This window comes from Hyperolius riggenbachi, chromosome 10 (genome assembly GCF_040937935.1).
Source record: "Hyperolius riggenbachi isolate aHypRig1 chromosome 10, aHypRig1.pri, whole genome shotgun sequence".
In the NCBI taxonomy this organism is placed as follows: Eukaryota; Metazoa; Chordata; class Amphibia; order Anura; family Hyperoliidae; genus Hyperolius; species Hyperolius riggenbachi.
In genome coordinates this window covers 127,543,253-127,569,276 of record NC_090655.1, presented here as the reverse complement: position 1 = coordinate 127,569,276, position 26,024 = coordinate 127,543,253, and the positions used below count along the sequence as shown (strand labels likewise).

At 41.7% G+C, this 26,024-nt stretch overlaps 1 protein-coding gene and 1 long non-coding RNA gene across 23 annotated transcripts in view; one reads left to right on the top strand and one right to left on the bottom strand.

Moving 5' to 3' along the window:
- CAMK2G (calcium/calmodulin dependent protein kinase II gamma) overlaps positions 1 to 26,024 on the bottom strand; it is a 375,935-nt gene that overhangs the window by 202,433 nt on the left and 147,478 nt on the right. For all 22 annotated transcript variants that reach the window (XM_068257960.1, XM_068257962.1, XM_068257961.1 and 19 more), the window contains exon 3: positions 4,374 to 4,433. In XM_068257960.1, the coding sequence (XP_068114061.1) occupies positions 4,374 to 4,433 (60 nt within the window). The remainder of the gene's footprint in view (positions 1 to 4,373; positions 4,434 to 26,024) is intronic.
- Positions 890 to 25,278, top strand: LOC137536025 (uncharacterized). The gene is made up of 3 exons (XR_011024498.1): positions 890 to 929; positions 4,158 to 4,464; positions 24,996 to 25,278. It is a non-coding gene; the product is annotated as an uncharacterized lncRNA (long non-coding RNA).

Genomic DNA, 26,024 nt, shown 5'->3' with positions numbered 1-26,024 from the left:
TGCATTTCAAAGCACGTACTAGAGCCCATAACACAAATGGCAAAAAAACCACAAGAGCGGTTGAAATCAATCGAATTGACCTAATGTAGTGGATGGAAGATATAGCTCGACTGGCAGAGGGTCGTGAGTGCATCAGTAGCAGCATTGGATTTTGAGATGATTAACATACGGAGTGTTGGTAGAAGAGTTTATACTCACCTGTTAGCAGACGCATGTCTTCTTTCAATCGGCGCAGGGCTTTTCCACCCAGACTCTTCACTCCATCGCCTGTGTCCTTGACAAACAGTAGAGGGCAAACAAAAGAGGCCCGGTGTATACAAGGCCACCTGGCCTCTAGTAGCTGGGGGAGAACAGGGGGCTCAGCAGGCATTGTATGGCTCCACAGATTTCCAAAAGATGATATACTAAAGTCTACTGAAAATCTGTGCACAGTGCGTGGAACGATTAATCCCCTCCCCCCCTCGATTGAATTTGATCTGAGAGGGATCGATTCGATGGTTGAATACGGTGGCTGTTAGTATATGGCCACCTTAATAAATTTAAGAGGCCCTGCAATGCCCATTCCAAAAACACATCTTCAATCTCATAGTAGGAAAAAATATCCCGTTAAGTATAAAACAAGGAGATTGCTTCATATACGTTGACATAAAGAACTGAAGACAAAAGGCGTGCATGTTACTGAGCAATCTGAATTAAATAGTCTGTTTCACAGTGTATTAATATGACATCTGTAATAACTGTTTTGACAGCGGAGTGGTGAAAAAATGTAGGTTTCATTTTTATAGCTGTCTCAGCCAATCAAAGTGTTCTACACAGGTGAAGGATACAGTTTAGTAAAATTAGTGGTTGTTGGAGCAATGATGGCAGTTACTGGCTACATCTAGGCAACAGTTTTAAGTCCAAATTGCCAGGCACTAAAATGCTGTAAGGTAGGTGGGAGTTGGAGAAGGAAAATATCTCACTACTAAATGGGGTGGGGTATAGAAAACAGAGTAAAATTATTCAGTTAAGTGCTGGCTGATGTCATTGTTCTCCTCACCCATACTGCCCATTGCGTGACTCTGCATGCACACTACTACATCAGTCTTCCTCACCCTACATAGCAAAGATAGCAATGCGTCTCTATAACTTCAACCACACACTGTCACCCAAGGGTTAAGGTACCAATCCCTCCTGTGCATCAGTCCTCATACATGTAGAGGAGGCTTAAAGGATACACAGGTGACATTATGAGATAGACATCTGTATGTACAGAGCTAAGCACACAAATAACTATTCTGCGTAGAAAATAGCTTCTGTTAGCTGGACAGGGATACAAATGGTCAACAATTCATAGAGTTTATCTCTGGCATACTTCAATGAATGTTTCATTGAGCAAAGACAATGAAAAAAGTAAAAACTTAAAAAGTAGATTTAATTATAAAATAAAACTGTAGGATATCTAAAGAGAAAAAGAAAAAAAAAGTCATTTTTAGAAGAAGGAAGATAGACAATTGTTTATCTCAGTTAATTTTCTCCTGTTTCCTTAAAGGCCAAGTTCTGCTACGGATTGGCTGCTTAGGACTTTGTGCCTGGAATAGGGGATTTACATATTTATACTGTTAAAGAAAAAAAATTGCAAACTACAATTGACCAAAATTACAACTGTATTTTACAACAGCCTCTATACCACACATTATTTAACAAACAGGGGCTGCTGGTATTCAATGTAAATAAAACTTTGCTGATGCCTTCACACTGAAGCATCAGCAGTGCGACAGAATCTGTTGTTGTAACGCAACGCATGCAGAGCAGTACCTAACAATGTGCAATGAACAGTTGCAATGACTCATACATTGTGTGTACTGTACCCTTCACACCGCACACATAATGCCCTATGCGAATTTTTACCGCCATTGCGATTCTGTTTTTTACAGGCTGCGCACAGCAATGTGTCACTGTGAAGGAAGTCTCACAGAGATTTGAAAGGTGGAAGGAACAAGGCCAATCTTGACAAAGGGTCCTGTAGTGAGAACAGTGTGAAGGCTGCCTTTTCTCCTTTAAACTATGCCAATGTCCTGGCTGTGCTGCTGATCCTGTGTCTCTAAGGCTATGCTCACAGCTGTGCGACGTAATATACTCATCATACAGTGGACAGTTACATTGCAAGGATAACCCTATGCAATGCTCACAGTATGGATGAGTAAAGTGCTGCCTAGTGGCTTTCTCACAGCACTGCATTTAGTGTTGCCTTATAATGCACGAGTTGGGACCGTTCACTCTGGCTTAGCTTCATGCTTGATTTCAGGTATGCGATTCAGGCACTACTGTAGCCAAAGAGATCAGCAAGTTTATAGGCATATTGACAATACAAACAGAGAATGCAATACAGGTAGTCCCCGGTTTACGAAAGAGATAGGGACTGTAAGTTCGTTCTTAACCTGAATCTGTTCTTAAAGGGAACCAGAGACGTTGGGGGAAAGCTTTTATACATACCTGGGGCTTCCTCCAGCCCCATACGCACGGATCGCTCCCACGCCGTCGTCCTCTGCTGGCTGGATCCGCCGGTACCGGGTCCCGTCATTACCGCCAGTCAGCCAGCAGACGCGGCCAATTGTCCGCATCACACGGGGCTCCCTCCATTATACGTACGCGTGAGGCTGCCTACTGCGCAGCTGCATGCGTACGTGTGTGGAGGGAGCCCCTGTGATGCGGACAATTGGCCGAGTCCGCCGGAAGTGACGGGACCCGGTACCGCCGATACAGGAAGTGGAGGATGGCGGCATGGGAGCGATCCAGGCTTATGGGGCTGGAAGAAGCCCCAGGTATGTATAAAAGCTTTTTCTATTTTTTAGGAACGTTCCTCTCTGGTTCCCTTTAAGTCAGAACAAAGTACTATCTCTGTCCCCTGTACCTCCTCTGTGCCCCCCCCCTGTGCCTCCCATGTCCCCCTCTGTGTCACCTTACCTCTGCCCTCTTTACCTGCTTATACAAGTTTAAAAGCCATTTTTTCTTTGAATTTTTTTAAATTGATTTTCTCAAAAACTACAAGTCCAATTTGAAAAAAAATTATTTTGGCTTGTTCCCATGGAAACACTATACATGCTGTTCGTAACGGTGGGTCGTTTGTAAGTTGGGGACTACCTGTACTTAGAAAAAGAGCATAGATGACATTCTTTAAAAGTAAATAGGACAGCCTCCACTTTCTTTTCACTACAATGTCCCTTTAACAAGTAAAGTCTACTTTAGTTCAGCCTGCTGGGACGCTGGAACAGTGGATTCTTATGAAATGCACTTTTCGGGCCTTTGAATGTCCCAGGTGTGCAACAAATACTTTCAACAATGGTGCGCTTGTATCATTTACCTTCCTATACAAACCAACACAGACACACAAGAAGGGTTTATTTTTTCCTAAGAAAACAGATATGTACTAACAAAAAATAGATCGGAAGCAATGCCAATGCTTAACCAGATCCACTCATAACAACAACAGTCTGTCCAGTCTGAATATTCAGGCCAAACAACCAGAATGACAGCCATTATGTCGTCTTTTGGCAGAACAACTACTACTGCCCTACAAAACATTTCCACCCTCATGGAGAGATATGATAAGTTGCATGCCAAAACCAGCATACGACATGCCTTCTGTCCATAGCTCATAGCCAGAAATGCCAACAGACACCACCTTCTTCAAAGTTCCCACTCCCAGTTTACAGCCAAGTACTGCAGGACGCATTGAGGCTCTGTCTGTGCCCACTAACAAATGGAATTGCAGCATCTGCTGCTACATGAATTCCAGCTCTTTCTTTACAGCAACAGCCACAAGCACCTCACTGTTTACACAACTCAATGTCTGACTGATAGCTTTACTACTGAAGATCTGCCCACCCTACCGTCTTGGGACAAGGCAATAAATCTCCCATCATGCAATGTATTGCTGAGGAGATATGTGCACGCCACACATCCAGAGACCATCTAATTGACATTTGAATTTACTGAAGCAGGTTCAGTCTGTATTAGAGAAAATGTGATATTTTATTAACGTGGATATTAATATATCAGAGGCATGGATGTCTTCTAATGCATTCAGTTAATCACAAAATTGAAATCCCTGCTGCTTCGCTGCTCACAGCTCCGCTTTTTGCTATTCCTATACATTTATTTAAAAAACCCTTTAGGTTTCAGAAATGATCTGGCTGTATTCCAGGCTGGCGAATCAATAGAGGAGCTGATGGACCACATTCAATTTATTAGAACATCACTTCTGTGTATCAGACGTCACACGCTTGTCAACCAGCAGCTGCGTTCATCACCCCTAACATCGGGCAAGCATCACTGGCACTGATGAGACTTCTGGGAACAGAACTGGGAAAAGACTGCATCATGCAACTCACCAATATTGGGATGCTTTAGCAGGCGGCAGATCCTAGCCTCACGTTCCAGCTTCTGGTGATCTACAAGACAGGAAAAAGGGAAACAAGAAAGGCGAGTGTTAATAGGAGCATATTTTTTTTCTTTAAATCATGTTCAAATTCAAACCAATCCAATACAGTATACTAATCCGCAGTTGTAATTATGCATGGCATGGCCACATTAGTGCTACTTCACAGTTACCCAGCACAGTAAGCAAGCAGCAACTGCTCATCCAACAGCTGATCTGTCATGAATCCTATATATCAAAGGAAGTAATCCTGCATGGGGGCACTGCGGCGGTTGTGGTCCATGCACAGGCTTTAGGCAGCAGTAGGCTTTGGGCGGAGAGGGCTTCGCCTTGTAGGTGACGGCCATTGTGCGCATGCAAAGGCTTTGGTGTGTGCAACGGTAAGCTTTGGGCAAGGGTAATGTTATAGGTGGCGGTTGTGGTGTGCGGTGAAAGGGGTGTCGTTTAGTATTTAGGATAATTAGCAATTCTTTTGAGAATCACAGGTGAAATGGTTACTATCCTTGCAGCGCTACAGTTTCAGATAGGCTGCTTGCAGGGATATAGGGTACTTACAACAGTTTATACAATACTAACATAAAAAGAAAGATTTGGAACAAAACCAGTGCATATTTTGTGTATAGTATATTATTTTGTACATAGACAACGTTGTACGTGTGAAACATTTCAACTCCAATCGCTTGTAAGTGGGGGACTGCATGTATATAGTGTCTTCTGCTCATTTTGTTTTTTTTCTCACTCTGATACCAAATGAGCATTTGCTAGTCCTATTCTCTATGACAAACAAAAACAAATCACAGACATGAATAGTTCCTCTTAGCTGCAGCAGCATGCCTGGGAAGTTAAGTGTAAAAATCTCACTGCTGGAGTCCCGGAGACTGCATTGCTTGGAAATTCCCATCAGTCTTAAATATGAACTGCTGATGAACATGGCTCAAAGTCCCTAAACGTCACAACTGGAGGTCTACAGTAGTGTCAGCTATAGTACCAGTGAGCGCAGCCAGGAACAGAAGGTATTCTGTACATATCAAGCAAGACAACATCCCTTCTACTGAAAACTGGGTGAGAGGAAGCTTTGGAAAATGAATGCATATTTTTAACCACTTTCACCACATGGATTCTGAAGTCTTACCTTAAAACCAAATTTATGTAAACATACCCACTGATAACACTGCTTTGTGCATTTTTAAGCGTACAGTGGACGTATTGCCATTCCATTCAAATGGCATGGCATATATGCGGCAGCAGACATGCTGCGAGTAGCGCTGAAATTGAACTCACCAGCCCTTTATCTGGTGAAAATGGGTAGTCCGTTTTAATGCATTTGCATTGCATTTAAACCGACAGCTTCGCATACAGTGTGTACCAACACTCCGGTCAGAAAAGTGCGCTAAATATACAGCGCAGGTTAATACAACCATGCATGGTCCTGTCAGCATAGGGTGTGCTCCTAATTGCTGTGCGATGAGCTCGTACCGCAACACGCAACAACGTATACAGTGAAGCGTACAGTTTCATAAAAAGTATGCTTCACTGCCACTGGAAAAGCAAACATTCGGCTTGATGTAGGAAAGTGCGCTAAATTTTCCATGCGCACAGAGCGTGGGTTAATACTATCATGCACACAGGGCACTGTCCGGTCAGCATAGCGTGCACTCCTAATTGCCACACGATGAGCTTGTAGGGCAACCGCGATACTGCACTAACGCAGCCGCTACTATGGAAAAGTGCCCATTGCCATGGTAGCGGCCACGCTAGTGGAGTGTTGCGCTAAGAGCTCATCGCGCAGCAGTTAGGAGCGCACGCTATGCTGACAGGACCATGCGTGCTTGTATTAACCTGCGCTGTATATTTTGCACACTTTTCTGCATCAAGGCCATAATCCTGTAAGTACACTATATGCAGTGCGTTATCCCGAGCGAAGCCAGCACATCACAATGTAACGCACACAATGTTCTAGCCCCACATGGATATAACTGCATCATGTTCATGATGTTGCAATGATATTGTCCGCTGTGATGCAACGCAATGGAGATAGTGTGCAAGGAGGAATACAGAATGTATAGAAGCAGCAAACACCATGAAAATCTGATGGCGTTTACATTCCATAAATAAGCAAGAAGTTTTAGATTTCCCCAGAGAATAATAAACATTTGGGCAGCTTGTCTTCATTCCTTCTTACAGAAAGTATAAGCTTGCTATGTGTAAGTTTGGTTAACAAAGAAAATTGCTAGGAATAATCTTTTCAAACCACGCAACTACAAGCTACAATTAATCACAAGGCAGCTCAGACAAAGAGGACAATGAACCTACTGCTGTTTTAACTGCGCCATCCAGAATAAAATGTGATTTGCCTGTGAAGTGTAGGATAAATACATTTATATCCAACAAAAGTCTTCATTAAAGTGTTGCAAGGAAAATTACTGATCTGATAAAAGGTTAACTGAAGCGACAGAGGTACGAGGAGCCACGTTCAGCGTGTTACCTGTGTTTAGCTCCAGGGTACACTGGTTTTCATGCCGCTCATTTGGGTAATGACGGCAATCATTAACTTATGTAAACTGTGATACTTTCTAAGTGGAAATGGAGCATAACAAAGTAGATGAAAAGTACTGAAATCAAAACGCGGAATAAGGAAGGATGGGGGAACTTATTCCCGCTCTTCAGCTGTCAGTGAGCATTGCAGGAAATGTTTAAAGAAGCCAGTCCCAAAATGTTACTGTCTTAAAAAGTGAACGGTATTATGTGAACTTGATTTTTGGAGAGACTGCTGGACGTCATAAAGAATACAAGTTCTTCATGTAAGAATATGAAATCAGAAGAGGTAATTCAGAACTCATGGGTACCAGATGATTAAAATTGCTAGTTACTTGACTGCCTCACCATGTTAAGTCATGACATATTTACAAGTGTATGAACTGTAATTTACAGTAAACAGGACAGCCAGATTGCTTAAACTATAAATAAATAACACGAACTCGACCTCCAGCGAGCCTACTATAAACAAACCTTATTTTGCCACCGCATGTTCATTTTCAGAATGGACCTGTGGTGGCTTTAAAGCAGGGCTGTGGAGTCAGAGTTGCAGTCGGAGTCGGGGCAATTTTGGGCACTCTGAGTCGGCGTTGTTGATTTCATAAACTGAGGAGTCGGAGTCGGATGATTTTTGTACAAAATCCACAGCCCTGTTAAGTTTTAGACTAAGGAGTTGGAGTCGAGGAGTCGAAGTCATTTTGGGTACCCGAAGTTGGAGTCAGTGGTTTCATAAACTGAGGAGTCGGAAGATTTTTGTACCGACTCCACAGCCCTGCTTTAAAGTGGATGTGAACTCTTGAATAGGACAGCAGAAAGAAAACCTAGAGAAATCCACCCTGTATGTAGTTAGAGAGTTTAGCCTAATTTCAACCTCATCTGACACAACTGTAATTTGATCTCTCAGCTATTTCAGCTTAGGAATCTCTGCAGCCTTGGCAGAGCAGCTAAATTGTAAACACAGGATCTTAACTATGTCTGCTTCCATAAAAGCAGGAAGTAGACACACTGTGGATGTATTGCAGGATTTCTATGAGCTGTAACAAAGTAGAAGAGTGAAGCACACCTCTGTGTTCAGCAGTCAGATGTGCCAAGGTTGGATCAGGCAGCACTCCAGATCAATATGCCAACAAATCCAAGGAACCAGCACTATCACAGCACACAATCGTAATTGTATGCTGCGATGCTACATTAAATACAAGAGCATTATATACTGCTGGATGGTGCAGGTTCCTTCGCTTTGTTATCAGCTGTAACAAAGAAATGTTTTTCCATAAAGGTTATTTTGCGGTTGCTTATTATTTAGAACAGTGAGGAAGATCTCAGTTCAAGTCCGCTTTAAACACATGGGGCTTGATTCACAAGAGTGCTAACTTTTAGCACAGCTGTTTTCGCGTGAATTTTTGCATTGCGTGCGATCGCGAACTTTTGCGCGAAACAATAATGGTTTAGCGCGCAAACGCAAAAATTAGCATTTGCACGCGAAAACCGTTATCATTTCACGTGAAAAATCGTGATCGCCCGCAATGCGAAAATCCACGCGAAAACGGCCGTGCTAACAGTTAGCACTCTTGTGAATCAAGCCCATGAAGTAAGAGGAACAAGGAGGCGGCCATATTCATTTCCTTTTAAACAATGCAAATTGCCTGGCCATCCTGCTAATCCTCTGCTTCTAATACTTCACCGCAAGCGCCTGTACAATATGACAGCGTCGCATGTAGTGACACCACTCACAAGGACACTGGACAAAGGAGAAGGGCAGGAGTCATACCAGCGGACTGGTGAGCCTTCAGCACTCACTAATGGTTTGATGGAAAACCAGGGGGCGGGGGGGGAATAGCATCCCAGCAGGGGGCGGTGCTAGGACAACTCCCAGTAGATTTCAGGTTGCAATCTGTCTGCAGTGTGTGGGCAGGAAACAGCTCCCTCTCTGATCAGATTCAATGGTCGATCTGGTGACAGACTGACAGGTGTGTGGGCACCTTTACTATTTAGCAAATCACTGCTTATAGAAGTTCTTATGGTGAGGGTAAAGCCTCATACACAGGAACGGTCACCAGAGAGCTGCATACAATTTGCATCAACATATCAGCATCTCATTGCCAATTTCTACACCGCATTCACAGTTTTAAAACCTAAATCAATTGCATCAAGCTTCACCTATTTCCATATGGGTTCTAGAGAAACGGGCTGTAAGCTAACTGAATCCATTAGTGGTGCAGAGAGAGATGTGAACATGCCAAATAAGTTATATGGGCAGAGCATTTGCATGAGCTACTAAGGCCTAAAACATGCCTCCTCTGAAATCCAGTGTGAAAATGGCTCCAGCCCTTCTGCAGTCACTTCTGATTAAGTAACGCTCTTTCACACTTATTAATTGGTTGGTTCGGACATAAGTAAATACTGAAAGATCTGTTCTAAGAGAACCAAAAGGGGCAGACTACTGAAGCAATAATAAAAAGGTCATGTATTTGGTATCTTTCATGTCTTTAACACTCAAAGTGTAGTCCACCAGCTAAGAAATAAAGGGGACACAGTGTCATTCAGCAAATGAAGTGGGTCTGTATGGAATATCCAAGGTCAGGACAGAGGGTTAACACCATCTGGTTGTCATAGCAACCAAACAGGCCATCCCATTCTGGACATAGCAACACTCCAGTCTGAGCCTAAAGGTTGCCCGCACTCTCCTAGAGCAAGGCGTGAAGCGGTATTTAAGAGTCATATAACGCTGGTGTCATGTCTCAGCCTCATGTCCAGAGAGCTCCCAAGTGTGCTGCCATAGCAAATTCCTGGAGTAATAGAAATTCTCTTCCACACTTCTTACCAACAATTATGTTGGGAGAACTGCTAAACTTACTAATTAGATAAACCTCACTCATTAGAAGACAAATGCTGATAGGTACTGGCAATGCTTTCTGAATCAGGGCAGTAGAATTAAATTCTCAACCAGTGGAGAGATGCTTGCATTCACTGAATGAAACTCACAACAATCATAGGAACTTCCTACAAATAAGGATGAACAGGTGTCCTGCTATAGAAACTATACTAGCAACCACCCATATTATCATCCAATCCAGTGAATCCAGTCCAATTGCGGATATTCACCAAAGAGCTACCCTTCATACACCATTCTACCAAAGTAGTAAACTAGTAAATACCTGAAAAATGGAAAAGTATAGACCACAAACTTTGAACATTAAAAAGACCACTGTAGTAAAAAGAATATGGAGGCTGCCATATTTATTTCCTCAAACAATATGAGTTGCCTGGCAGCCCTGCTGATCTATTTGGCTGCAGAAGTGCCTAATTAACACCAGAAACAAGCATGAAGCCAATTGTCAGATCTGACAATATTGTCAGAAGCACCCAATCCGCAACATGCTTATTCAGGGTCTATGACTAAAAGGCAGAGGATAATCAGGATTGCCAGACAACTGGTATTGCTTATAAGGTAGTAAATATGGCAGCCTCCATATACCTCTAACTTTAGTTGCCCTTTAACTTTGAGTCCTCTGCCAAACGAGTGGACACACTAAAGAGAATCTGTACTCTAATATTCTTACACTAAAAAGCATACCATTCTATTCCTTATTTATTTTCTTCTGTGCCCCTCTGTGCTGTTTCTGCCACTCCCTGCTGCAATCCTGGCTTGTAATTAACAGTTTTAGGCAGTGTTTACAAACAAACTAACCAGCTTGTGATAGGCTCACATAAACAGAGTGTGTGAGTCATACAGAGTGTGCAGAGGGCCTGCAGAGGGTGTGTATCGCTTCTATCCAATCACAAGCAGCCCTGCACATTCCACACATTCAAGCCTTAGCCCGACAGACACGACAGAGGAAAGGATATAAGATTTATTACAGAGACAGTGCAATTAGGAAAGGCTGCAGTAAGCCAGAGCACATTAGAACAGGCATAGGAACTTATAGGATAGAAGAACTAAGGCTGAAAAATTTGTTACAGAGTCTCTTTAGGCAGGGAACACACTTGACTGTTTTCGTGCGCGTTTTCCGAACAGAGAAACTGAGAACTCATGTTAATCAGTGGGCTAGTCCACACTTAATATTTTCACGCGCAGAAAAAAAAACTGACATTCTGCATCGTGATTTTGACATTTTGTCAGTTTTTTGTATCAATTACATCAGCTGCTATGAAAAAACGCACGCGTTTTCCTGCATAGAGACACACTTGGTGTGCAGAAAAAGTAAGCAGGAAAACGCGCGCAGAAAAACTAAAAGACAAGTGTGTTCCCTGCCTAAGGAAAATACTGTGTTTCCTGTCATAAGCAGCTAAAATTATACCTACCATACATCTAAGGACTCTTTCGCAACACAAATCTCAAAATGCAATTGCAAACACTCCCCGCCCGCATCCCTTCCTGCTGATTGGAGGGAAGGGATGCAGGCGGGGAGTGGCGCAATACAGGAGGCGGGGAAGCGGCTAGAGTGACGCTGCACATGTAAACAGCCTGCTGGCGACAGGCTGTGTGTCGCTAGCAAAGCAGTTTAATTTGGGGGGCAAGCAGAGCTCAGGGGGGAGACTGGGGGAGACAGTATAGCAACAGAGGCTGGGTATTATATGCAGACCCAGCCTCTGTGTGCTAATAGGATTCTTAAAATCCACCTCGGGTTCTTTTTAAAAGGTCACTTTCATATCTTCTTCACAACAGGTGCAATTTATTACATAATTGTGCACAACAATCTAAAAAAAATATTAACTTCACTACTGCAGATGCTTATCAGTAATTCTCCTCTGTCTACACATCATAACATAGAAGTGATCATGGTAAAAACGAAATAGGCTACCAGACTGCTCCCCTTCTATAAAATGCCTGTTTTCTGCCTGCAATGTGAATTCTCTTCCAAATATACTCCAGATTACACAGAACAAATTAAAAAGATTATTACAGGTATTTAATGGTACCAGAAGGGCCTTGCACTTTGGCACTAGGCAGTTTGGTTCAGGGCTGTGGAGTCGGTACAAAAGTCATCCAACCCCTATGTTTTTGAAACCACCGACTGACTCAAGGTGGCCGAAATTGCTCTGACCCCACAGCACTGGTTTGGTTATACAGTATGTTGGCCCTTATTCAATTCACTCCAAAGTTTCCTCCTAGGAGATATTCCTGTTTAAAATAAGTTTTTAGCACTCAGCTTTTTTTGTTACTTTTCCAATTTTTCTTGCTTGCTGTTGGACCAAAGGAATCATGAGGCAAAAAAAAAATGTGTCCCTCACCACAGCTTCACTCTCAGACAGTCCCCTCCGTAGCAGCCGCCAACTGCTCATGCACGAGCGCTGGTCGCGGTCTGCGCAGGTGCACAAGTACTGGGCCTTCACAGAATGCTTCCAGCCACTGGAGCACGACCATGAGTGGCACATCCATGCACTTGGGCATAAGCTGCCTGGTTGCCAGCCGCTATGAAGGGGACCCCAGGACACTAGCAGAGAGTGAAGTGACGGCTGGAGGAAGACCCGGGTAAGTAAATCTTATTTTTTTTGTGCCTCATGTATCCTTTAAAAGGAATTTTATGAATAAGATGTAAAAATATCACCTAGGAGAAAATTTAGGAGAAAAAGTAAATTGAATAAGGGACTATGAGGTTAATGCTTCATACAAACAGAAATCCATTGCCCAAGGGGACATTCCGTAATTGTTCTAAACCAGAGTTTACTGAGGTTCAAGGTCTCACCCTATACGACCACTGCCTTTATAGTAAAGTGGGTAGTAAAATCCTCAACCAATTACTATGGACATTCTATGAGTAACATTTACAGCTTGGCAATGAGGTGATCAGCTTGACTGTACAGCGAGCGACCAGGGATAAACCGTCCTCTAAAACAATCATGAAATAACATTTACTGAGACAAAAGATAAGTACGTAGCTCGCACCTTTTCGGGTTACATAGACCTCAGTGGAGGCAGAATATCCAGAAATAACAGAAGAGAGAAAATGCCAGCTTACAATATTGGGCAATTACATTTCACTGAAGGAAAAAAAGAGTACTGTGTAAGCACATATCCGAGCTTACAACTTTGAGGATCCTTGGGGATATTGATTTACAGTGATTTCATTGCACGCAGCTTCATTTATCAAAGAGAAGTAGTGCTGGACTTTCTTCAATATTAAGCATTGACTTCTGTGCAGCACACCACCGCAATGTGAAAAGTTGCCAACCCCTTATTCACAAAGCAACATTTCTCAGGTAGCCATAAAGTGGACCTGAAATCATACCACACACATCCAGACTGGCCACAGCCACACACATCAGAGCTGAGAAGTTGCATTATTATTTGAACCTTTTTTTTTTTTTTTTTTTTTTTTTTTTTTTTAATTCTTGGCATGAACAGCAAAGAACTTCAGATCTTTAATACTGTCTTTGTGCCAAGGATTGAAGAAAGATAATGTGGCTGTTGAGAGATTTTACATTATAACAAAGTCTGGAGGTTTCAATTGAAAGTTAATGTGAGAAGTGGTGCAGTAAGGGTCAACTTACAAAACAGATGCTGGTGTAACAAGTAAAGTGTGGCTGCTCTTGTGTATAATTATAAATGATTACTACAAGATTTTTAAAACTCATACATTTATCTATCATACCATGAGGTCATTCCCACCTTTAAGAAATGCGTTTAAGAGACCACAATTCTTTTTGGGTATTCACAGACTACAGTCACGGCATTTTCATTAAAAAAAAATGATCAATGGCCAATTTAGAATTTTAGCCTATTCTTTTGTCTTTTTTTTGTTCTGAGTTAATTCAAGACTTGTGGAGCATCTTCGGGGCAACAAGCTGAGAAGCTACTGAAGAACTTTCTATGTAAGGGCGGGTTCACTTTGAAGACTGAATCGCAATTTGGCGGGCAAAATGTTGCATTTTTCCGCGATTTGCATGATTTTGCACACAAAAAAACAAAACAAAAGAAAAACAGATGTGTGTGACCCTGCCGGGGTCAGAGCAGTCCGCAGCAAGGAAAGAAAAAATGTTACTGAAATAGTCGTATGTATGATAGATGTCACATACACACTCACCACAGTAAGAATATTTAAAACAAATTATATGCAGGCCAAGATTCATTTTGGATTGGGAATAAAACTCTGACATAACATCCAATAAAAAAAAGTGTTTTCCTACTGTTTATGACCCTCACAGCTACCATATTTGCTTTTCTGCACAAGTAATATTGTCTGTTGACAAATACCAAATTCCCAAAGTACAGTTTATCTGCTCTAAAAGCGGCCATTGCCTTTCTTTCATAGCTGCTGTATTTATATATTAAAATCTATTTAGTAATCACTTCTCAGCTCTTTGCTTCTACAGCAGAGATGACATTTTCAGCACAGCAAGTAATGTAGCAGGAGGGAATAACTATGCTCTTCCTAGGATTGTATGCACCCCATTATGTGCAGGAGGGAATAACCATGCTCTTCCTAGGGTTGTATCCACCCCATTATGTGCAGGAGGGAATAACTATGCTCTTCCTAGGGTTGTATCCACCCCATGATGAGCAGGAGGGAATAACCATGCTCTCTTCCTAGGGTTGTATCCACCCCATGATGAGCAGGAGGGAATAACAATGCTCTCTTCCTAGGGTTGTATCTACCCCATGATGTGCAGGAGGGAATAACCATGCTCTCTTCCTAGGGTTGTATCCACCCCATAATGTGCAGGAGGGAATAACTGTGTTCTTCCTAGGGTTGTATAAAGCCCATGATGTGTGGAGGACCTTCAAGCAAATATTAAGTTAGAAAAATCACAGTGCGGTCCCTTGAATTGGCCACTGCTGTCGCTTACCTAGAACAATGCCCCTTTGCTGTTCCTACTGATCCAGGCTGCCACACAAATTCCTGGTTTCATGTGGCAGGCCCTGCACCCTCCTGCATAAGATCAGTCACTGGGCACTAGAGATGGGCAATGAGACCATACCCCAAACACCCCTCCACACCAGTTTAGAGTTTAACTTTCTGATCAGATATATTAAGTATCAACATACTGATCATGTAACTTTCTACAAATAAATACTGCAAGCATCCATGACATTCAGTATGCAAAGTGGCTGACCCGTCTAATAACACAATCCAGTAGCCAGTATAAATACAGCCACTATTGAATGCCCAATTTCACTACCTCCATGTAGTATGAGGGACAACAGATTTCGGATACTATAGGCAGACACTGCGGTAAAATTGCCACACTGGGGACTGCAGCCCCCTTTTTTGGTGTTGGTCTAGCGCATGGGGAGAATTTTTATGGGTTTAGTTGTGGGGGGGGGGATTTTTATAGGGTCTTCGGTTTTGTGTTTTTGTATTTACTGTGCATGTATATGTGATTGTTATTAATAAAATGTTGCTTGTCTTTCTCATGCACCTAAGAGCCAATTCTCATTCCTTTTCCACTTAGCCATTCATTTTCGTTGGCATGTGCATGAGTGAGACTTTTTTGTGAGGTATTTAACAATTTTTGTATAGTCTTTATATTACCCTATTTGACGCTGCCCTTAACTTCGAGAGATTGTTTACTAGATATATTAAGTATCAACATACTGATCATGTAACTTTCTACAAATAAATACTGCAAGCATCCATGACATTCAGTATGCAAAGTGGCTGACCCGTCTAATAACACAATCCAGTAGCCAGTATAAATACAGCCACTATTGAATGCCCAATTTCACTACCTCCGTGTAGTATGAGGGACAACAGATTTCGGATACTATAGGCAGACACTGCGGTAAAATTGCCTATGTATCATTACGCCGTTGGTGAGCTGGGCGCAGGGTGAGCCAAAAGACTGCTCACCCTGCTGCTGTTCAAATTCCCAGCGGTGTTGTATACTATTCCCCCTCCAAGTTGTAGGAACTTGAAGGGAGATATAATTCGGATCCAGAGATCACCAGCACCCCGAATTACCCCTTAAGCGCCCCGCACACTATAGTATTACTGGTATAGCGGCGCCTAGTTTTGGTGCTGAGTATCAAAACCCCCTGATTCAGTAAAATTGACCAATCGTTGGCCAATCGAACTTGGATGTGTGTACATGGCTTTAGAGACTATTCTAATCCCTGGTTTATTTCACAACAGCAGCAGCTGTCATGTAAGCTCAGATAAAGCTGCTCGGTCTTGCTCAAAGCTCACCCTCATCTGGCTGAAAAAAGCAGATTTGAAATGTATCATTTTATACTTCTAGAGTTAAAGGACAACTGAAGCGAGAGGGATATGGAGGCTGCCATATTTACTTCCTTTTAAGCTATACACATTGGCTGGCTGTCATGCTGATGCTCTGCCTCTAATACTTTCAGCCATAGACCCTGAACAAGCATGCAGCAGATCAGGTGTTTCAGACATTGGCAGATCTGACATGATTAGCTGCATGCTTGTTACTGGTGATTCAGACACTACTGCAGCCAGATAGATCAGGAGGGCTGCCAGGTAACCAGCATTGTTTAAAAGGAAATAAGTATGGCACCTAATTTCTCCATTTTTACACAGTGCAACAGAGACACTGCTAGGCTATAATCTATTTCCACATCAAATAAGCAACAAGCTGTGACATGTACAGGAAGGAGTATTACAAAACGTGCATGCGAGAAATGTTCTATCATTAAAACATTCTCAACAGTAATTAAAAGCACAAAACAGGATTGTCTTTACCAATCACCATGACCGAGTTCAATCTATTGTACAGGGAGTGCAGAATTATAAGGCAAATTAGTATTTTGACCACATCATCCTCTGTATGCATGTTGTCTTACTCCAAGCTGTATAGGCTCGAAAGCCTACTACCAATTGAACATATTAGGTGATGTGCATCTCTGTAATGAGAAGGGGTGTGGTCTAATGACATCAACACCCTATATCAGGTGTGCATAATTATTAGGCAACTTCCTTTCCTTTGGCAAAATGGGTCAAAAGAAGGACTTGACAGGCTCAGAAAAGTCAAAAATAGTGAGATATCTTGCAGAGGGATGCAGCACTCTTAAAATTGCAAAGCTTCTGAAGCGTGATCATCGAACAATCAAGCGTTTCATTCAAAATAGTCAACAGGATCGCAAGAAGAGTGTGGAAAAACCAAGGCACAAAATAACTGCCCATGAACTGAGAAAAGTCAAGCGTGCAGCTGCCAAGATGCCACTTGCCACCAGTTTGGCCAGATTTCAGAGCTGCAACATCACTGGAGTGCCCAAAAGCACAAGGTGTGCAATACTCAGAGACATGGCCAAGGTAAGAAAGGCTGAAAGACGACCACCACTGAACAAGACACACAAGCTGAAACGTCAAGACTGGGCCAAGAAATATCTCAAGACTGATTTTTCTAAGGTTTTATGGACTGATGAAATGAGAGCGAGTCTTGATGGGCCAGATGGATGGGCCTGTGGCTGGATTGGTAAAGGGCAGAGAGCTCCAGTCCGACTCAGACGCCAGCAAGGTGGAGGTGGAGTACTGGTTTGGGCTGATATCATCAAAGATGAGCTTGTGGGGCCTTTTCGGGTTGAGGATGGAGTCAAGCTCAACTCCCAGTCCTACTGCCAGTTTCTGGAAGACACCTTCTTCAAGCAGTGGTACAGGAAGAAGTCTGCATCCTTCAAGAAAAACATGATTTTCATGCAGGACAATGCTCCATCACACGCGTCCAAGTACTCCACAGCGTGGCTGGCAAGAAAGGGTATAAAAGAAGAAAAACTAATGACATGGCATCCTTGTTCACCTGATCTGAACCCCATTGAGAACCTGTGGTCCATCATAAAATGTGAGATTTACAAGGAGGAAAAACAGTACACCTCTCTGAACAGTGTCTGGGTTGCTGCTGCACGCAATGTTGATGGTGAACAGATCAAAACACTGACAGAATCCATGGATGGCAGGCTTTTGAGTGTCCTTGCAAAGAAAGGTGGCTATATTGGTCACCGATTTGTTTTTGTTTTGTTTTTGAATGTCAGAAATGTATATTTGTGAATGTTGAGATGTTATATTGGTTTCACTGGTAAAAATAAATAATTGAAATGGGTATATATTTGTTTTTTGTTAAGTTGCCTAATAATTATGCACAGTAATAGTCACCTGCACACACAGATATCCCCCTAAAATAGCTAAAACTAAAAACAAACTAAAAACTACTTTCAAAAATATTCAGCTTTGATATTAATGAGTTTTTTGGGTTCATTGAGAACATGGTTGTTCAATAATAAAATTATTCCTCAAAAATACAACTTGCCTAATAATTCTGCACTCCCTGTATACTAAAAGTGCCCAAACATTATTTGATGTATGAGTAGATTGATCAGATAGATCCCTTTCTGTTGCCTGCTCATATACTGCACACTGATTTCAGATAGATTTCAGTATGAAATCGGCCTAGCACCACTGCCCCCTGACTGGCCACCCTGAAGTGTACGGGTCCCACAGTACCCATAAAGTCTCACCTCCTCCGGTGTCTGGAGTCACCGCCAGTACTATGCAGCATGTATGTCATCACTTGTGCCAAGTTATGCCGTACCATGATACTCGGACATCATGAGTCACACTGGCACAGAGGTGAGCTTTTAGGCACTGCATACGGTCATTACAATATCACATGCCATTACCACCGGGCACCAATCGAACCCTTGCGACCGAGATTTTACCAGCATTCCTGATTGATCCTTTGGCCATGTTGCATCTCCGATATTCCGCTGATTGGATAAAATTATTGAATCGGGCGGTCGATTGGTCTGCAAGATCGAGTGATGTATGGGCACCTTAAGGTGTCCACTAGCAGTACAATTTGCTGAACGATCGTTTATGAACAATTCTACGTATGAATGATTGGAAATTATCGTTTGAGACCACTAATGGACAAAACTCTACTAACCAATCAGATTCATGAAATCGATCCAAAAATCAGCTCTATTTCATTAATCGGATTGGATTAGTTAGGAGGTTTTAGCCGATTAGTGGTCCCAAATAATCACTTCCAATAGTACATACGAAGAATTGTTAGTAAACGATCTTTCAGCAAATTGTATCATTAGTTTATGCCCATTTCCTGATATATATATATATATATATATATATATATATATATATATATATATATAGCTCACCAAGGAGAGCAGATATTTATTTTGTTTCAAATGGGAGTACATAAAGAATTTTGGCTCTCGATACTGTATATTGCCTGCTAGTTACTGGGGAGCTTTCTGCTCCTAAAAAATTAAATTACACCAATGATGTAAAAATACAAGGACTGATAGTAAGCCACAGAGGCTGGGATCTTGCCCTCAACTTCCCCCAAAAATACAGGAGAAAAACAGAGGCGCCAATAGAATAAAACCAATATCAATCTTAAAATCAGATAAATTGTGTGTGATAAGGGTGGACTCGCCTACCCAACAATCAGCACAACCACTTTTATGGTATAAATATAAAATGTAATTGGTACTCAAAAAAAATGACAATATGCAACGCGTTTCGCGGGTCCCAAGCCCGCTTCCTCAGGCAAAAATCACAAAAAGGAGCAACGGTGAGGTCATGCGTACTGGTGTAGCACCCCAAAAATAGCCCTTTATAAACCACTCACTAGAGCGTCATTCTGACTTTGCACTGGATTTCCTGATGCGCATAAATTGTGGCAGAAGGTAATCTCAAATAATTATTTTCAAAAGATCAACATTGAGGCCCATCAATGTTACCTTTTTTTGTGTGCAATCTTACCAAATCTATGCGGCAACTGAGTGATTATACTTTATATGAATACTTTTGGCATTTTCTCACATTACACAGAAGAGCTAAGATAGTTAAATCGAAATTGTATCAGTGATGGGCACTCTTCAGCCTAGTTCACCTGAACAGTTGACTAACAGTGGGCATTTGCAGGTGGCAATCCAATACAGAAGCCACCTACCAATAGTTGTTACATATTAACCAAACATCAGCGTAAACCACCTCTATGACTTATGTTAGCTGGCAGTAGTGTCGAATTCAGAACACCGGAATACTTCCGAACACTAGACTTACAATTTCAGTACTAAACAAGCGGACAGTGTCAAGAGGAGTTCATTACTTGCGCTTAATGGTGTGTTTCACATGCCCCCGATGCTTTCTCCTTCCAAAACCAGAAGGAGAAAGTGTCACATAAACCGTACTGTGAAGCACAAGTAGTGAACACCTTCTGAACATTAACACTAGCTGGCAGTTCAGCTGTAAATGTGAACTAGCCCTTAGTCAGGTAGCTACCAGTTTTTGAACGAAATCTAAGCAGTTGCCTCCAAAGCACTTTAAAGACCGGTATGCTCTAAAGAAAAAAAAAAAGAAAAAAGCTAAAATTCTATAGTGCTCTTTCATGTTAAAACTCTATAGATAACAGCATAGGTGGGCATCACAGGCAACAACATCTTCCTGTTATTTCAGATTGGTCAGGTGATAAGACAAGATCTACATTAAAAAAAGGTAAAACTCATTCACACATCAAGTTTTGCCAACTGGTAAACAAAACTATATATATTAATAATTTTAAACTGGTTCCATAAGCTACGGTACTTTAAAAAAAAAAAGAAGAAAAAAAAGAGCTCTGGCTATGTGGCCCCAGTTATATTTCAGTGCACAGCATCCTCGACTAAGGAATGTTAGGGTCAGTGCTCAGCACCACTTTCTGTACGAACAAGCCCTAAATGTCAGTGCGCAGCGACAGGACCAAACAAAATAAGAGGGAATCATTTTATTTAGCACGTCCTTGTGCTATCCGGCAGCGCTATAATATTAATTTAACTTCATGAAAACCTGGTAGGTTGTTCCTCTGCAAACATGCATAAAAAAACCCCCTAAATATTCGTTTTCAGCTGACTGACTCAAATTTTTTTATTTTTTCAGCTCACTTCTATAATTCTATATTCCAGTGAATGCTGGAGAGCAGTCAAAGCGGTGTATGACAAAGTCACCATGCGGCAAATTACAGTCTTTGATAAGTAGATGCTCGGGCCTCCTGGGGATTATTGGTAAATGGAGATGTGAAGTAGCAGCTCGGTTTCCTGGGCTTCAGTTTGCATAATGTAAGGCAAGAGGGAGAGGCCAGCTCGGATGGTACAAAAAGCTCTGAAAATGTATCCACCCCTCTGGGACACGAGGTGAGATCTCAGCACATCCTATTACCTACCCCCAGAACATCCATACAGCATTAGGAAAATGGCTTTTTAATGCTCCTCAAAGTGGTCTGCTTTGTTCTTTATTACTCTGCTCTGCCTCTAGCTTAACAGGCACTTAAAGCAGTCCTAAATAATTAATATTTCACTGTTTCTGACCAGGCGAGCATGTATGCTGATCAGTGTTTGCCTTCTGCGATTGTTTTGTTCCAGGGATCAAATATGTGAAATGAAATGCATCTCCATTACAGAGGAAACACAGGCCTGCCAATGTTATTATGCAATACATCCATTGATTAACCAGTCAGACAGCAAGAAGTGCACACAGGTTCTCCACATGGTCCATCGCAAAAAGCCTCTAAATGCCACCTTCACAGGAGAAGGAGAAAACAAATAAAGCAGCAGGTAGTAGTAAAACAGGTGGTGGTGAAAAGGAGCAGTGATATAATCTGGTTTCAACTAAGAATGTATCCATTACATGAAAGAATGGATTAAAGCAGCATTATTTCTAATAAGCAACATTGAAAGGAAGCCATGTACAATATGCTGTTGTACTTCATTCTGCTGCAGTCATTAACTTACAACAGTCGGCTCTGCACTGCACACTGGAAACTTGTAACAAAATAGGACACAAAAAGGGATGACTGCTTATCCACCATACAGTAAGGTGCAAATTAGTGTAAATATAATATAATACAATATGAAGGTAATAAAAACACTTGAGCCAAAAGACCAATATACAAAAAAGACAATTTATCACCTCTGTTCTCATTGTCAAAAATGATGTTCTAAAGTTGTAGCAAATAAAATGGGAGCACAACCCAACATAAGAAAATAGGAGGAAAGAGAATATAATCACACATACAAAATATATATATATATATATATATATATATATATATATATATATATATATATATATTATATATATATATATAGCGCATGCAAGGCAAACAAAAGCAAGGCAGGGCTTCTTGGCGCACACCATGTGGCTCCTCAATTGGGTGTCGCTATAGCCACCATGCTATAGTGTGCGGCCCTGGCGACAGTCATTCGGGGTTAGGGGGGGAATAGTAACAAACACCACCCAGAATTTCTTGCAGCAGGGTGAGCTGTCATTCAGCTCACGCAGCACCAAAGTGACTGGAGGGCAAACGGCCATGGATCCAACAAAAGCACCACCATTAACGATGCAACTTAATCCAACCCTACTATCACACAGAACCCCTGGTGTTGCCCAACCCTAACCATTCTCTCTGCAGAAACACCCTTTTCCACATAGAAACGATAATATCTTTGATAACGTAAAATCTGCACATACAAACAAAATAATATGACAAAAACTATAACGTTGCAAGCTTCTAAAACGATAACATACTTAAAACACTTTAATGTTCTAATGTTGTTAACGATATTTATCGCAGCACCCTTTTTTCTACTTTTTTCGCTGTATTTAATTGCATTAAAGTCTATGGCAGCACTCTAGGCACCCTTTTTTCCTGCTACCAGCACTGCTAATAAATATACTTTAAAACAAAAAAAAGTCACAAGTCACTAGCTACACAGTATACAATGGCATAGTAAATTTTTTAACCCAACCCCAACAATTTAATGCATGGTACTCCCCATGCAATTTCCCATCAGATCAAAAGGTTGAATCAATCAATTCTGACAGGTCCGATCTGATCTCCAAGCTATTTTTTCTTAATTTTCCAGTCCCTTCTGTACAAAATCAATCAGAAAAAAATGATCGGAAATCAAATCAGACCTTTTGTGAATTATTAATTCGACCCTTCAATCTGATGGGAAATTGCATGGTGTGTTCCAGCCATTAGGGACTTTTAGGTGCACAGCACTGCGTTATCAGTCATTGTTGGTTGCTGTGTTCTTTGTGGAGTTGTAATTAAAAGACCACTATCTGGGGAAAAAAATACATTTCTATAACGTACTTTGTCCCCAGAGTAAAATGCACTGCAAATTATTATTTCCCTTTGTTCCTGTCACTCACAGTAGGTAGTAAAACAAACTAACAAATCTAACTGGCTTTTGACTAGTCCATCTCCTCGTGGAGGATTCTAAGGTATTTCCTTAGCACTTACTGAATGGAATTAGCTCTGTTCAACTACTACCGCTATCAGCCCCGGTAACAGGCTCAGTCGCATCAGTCATGGCCTTCTGTGCATGCACAGGAGGTTCCCGACTGATGTGACTGGGACCGTTACAAGGGCTGATTGCGGCTGAACGGCAGACCGCGGGAGGACGGCGAGGGACTCTCGTGTGCTTATGGGGCTGGAGGAAGCCCCAGATAAGTATCAATTTCTCATATTCATTCAGCTCTGGTACACTTTAAAAGCTAGGCGAGTATTAATCAGGGGTTGGAGAGCCATACTCATAGCCTTAGGCCCAGTTCACACTTGCAGTAAAAAAAAAAAAAAGGGTACTAACGGATGCTAAACGGATCCAATGTTAACATATGGATCCGTTTACATTGGTCTGTAAGAGCATGATCCACTGAACAGACAGCAAATTTAGTTCTGCAGCAATTTTTCAGGACACTGAGCCCAACGGAACGGATACTGATGCTGAAGCCCTGCATTGGGGGCAATGAGAAAATAGAATGCTTGTTCACACTACTGAAGAAACGGACCATTCTGTCCAGCAAAATTAACTTTGGGGATAGGAATCGGGGAGGGGGCAAATTGAACGGAAGCAGCTGAATAGCAGAGTGAAAACGGATCAGATCGACCGGAGTCTTGGAGATAGGACCAACAGGTTAGAAAAAAATATACATATTAATGTATTTAAGCTCACTTGCTGGAATGTTTCATAAACCTTTTCCAGTGTTTTTTCTCAGGCTCTTTTAGCCGGGTGGTCCACTCGGATAGTTTTGGCGAGCACCCGGCTGCCATTGGCTCTCCTCCTCTGCTGTATGTATAATTGTGCAGAGAAGCGCTGGCCCTGCATACTCTCAATCTCACCCCACCCAGCTACTTTTTCATGCCACCCACCTGGAAAAAAAATTCTGGGGATAACACTGCTGTTCCCTGAAAAATCCATCAGAGAAAGTGTTTTATAAGTGAACCCAACCCAAGATGAAAGTGATATTTCTTTCCTTTTAAACATTACCAGTTGCCTGGTAGCCATGTTGATCTTCTGACATTAGTAGTGTGAGTCTCAATCTGGAAACAAGCATGTGGCTAATTCAGGAAGACTTGAGTCAGAGCACCTGATCTGCTTACTCGTTCAGGGTCTACCACAAAGTATTAGAGACACAGGTTCAAGGGGACATCCGGGCAACTGGCATTGTTTAAAAGGAAATATGTCAGCCTCCATTTCACTATCACTTCAGATTCCCTTAAAAAAATACCCTACACTATTTTTTTTTTGTTTACACACAGCAGCATTGCTAGCTCTGAGCTGGCAAAAAGTGCAGCCATTTCCAGGAGTGCTGCAATGACCAGGAGTACATATAAAATTCCAAATGTATCACTGCAGAGCCTTTATTCTTTTGGCTTCGAAAACACATCAGACTGCATTTGTTACATAAATAGCCCTACGCAAGAAAAAGCTTTTATTTCAGAAACACAAACACAGTCATTGAAAAGGAATGCTCAAAAGCTGCCAAATTCAGGTTTCCCTCATATACATATTCCCACATATTTTCCATTGCCCAATCCTACACTAGCTGTTAGTGAATTCATCTGACCAAGTTTTTTAATAAAAAAATAAATAGAAAATGCATTTAAATCATTTAGGAAATGTTGTCCTAGAGCAAATCAGTTAGCGCTAAATGCAGAACTTAAAGGAACACTGGAAATATAATTTTGGCTGGAATCAAAACCATACAGTAAAGACAGGCAAAAATAAATATGTCCTCTGTTTTGAGTGCTGACAGGTCTTCTGATGTCTTCCTCTGTGCAATCCTGTTCACAGGCCAAGTCTTCATCAGCTGCAACTTTAGAGAGTCTAAACCTTCAGCTCCTACAGGACCCACACTGAAGAAAGCCTCAATGTATCTATGAAGCATCATGAGCCACACAGAGGTGAATATTTCTCTCTTCACAAGCACATTTTTAATTCTCGCCCACACTTAAAAACCTGAAAGTAACAGTCCACCGATAACTGGCATTTCATTGAGGGATGCAAGCCTCAGCCATGTTCTTGTGCAACAGATCCAAAGAACCAGCAGCTGAGTCCATCTCCAAAGCTGCAGCACAAGTAGTGTACACTTGGGATTTTATTTCAGTTATTTCTCTGTTTTCGTCTTCTCACAAATATAGAGCCATAAATAATTAACGGTTTTAATCGACTTATTGTATAAGAACTGGAAAAGAATGGTTTATGAATCTTAACTCTTCTACAGCCTTTCTCTACCAGAGTTCCCTGGAATCCCAGGGTTCCTTGAGGATTTTGCAGGGGTTCACTGTTCCCTTTCCTCTTTGAGGTGAGCTGCCTCAGCTGACAGGTTGAGAAAGTTTCAGAGTGATGTCCCTAGCTTCTCAATGTCCTCATTAGAAATATGGAATGGGGACTGTTACTGTTAAAGTGTTTAACCTCATCCACTTTTAAAAAAAACAATCCTAGATAAAATAAATCACCTCTCCCATCGTTAATGTTCCCTGAGATCCGAAAATTATTTGAAGGGGTTCCTCCAAGGAAAAAGTTTGAGAATTCTGCTCTACTATCCGTCAATTTATTTGATAAAGCAACTTTTTTTTATAAGATCATAATGCAACCAGCCCAGATCTCTGGTAAAGCAATAAAAGCCAGGGCCTGGGAATGGTAGTTTTATTTGTTTATGACAAATTTGTTTTCAAAGTCTTTATATAAACATTTTACAGCATGTGAACAAAAGCATACAACCAGGAATGGCACAATGAATGGCCTGAGTGCTGGTTGTAAACCACAAATCATCTTCCAGCTGTTACCAATTCTACTTCAGTGTTCTTCCCAGATTTTTTT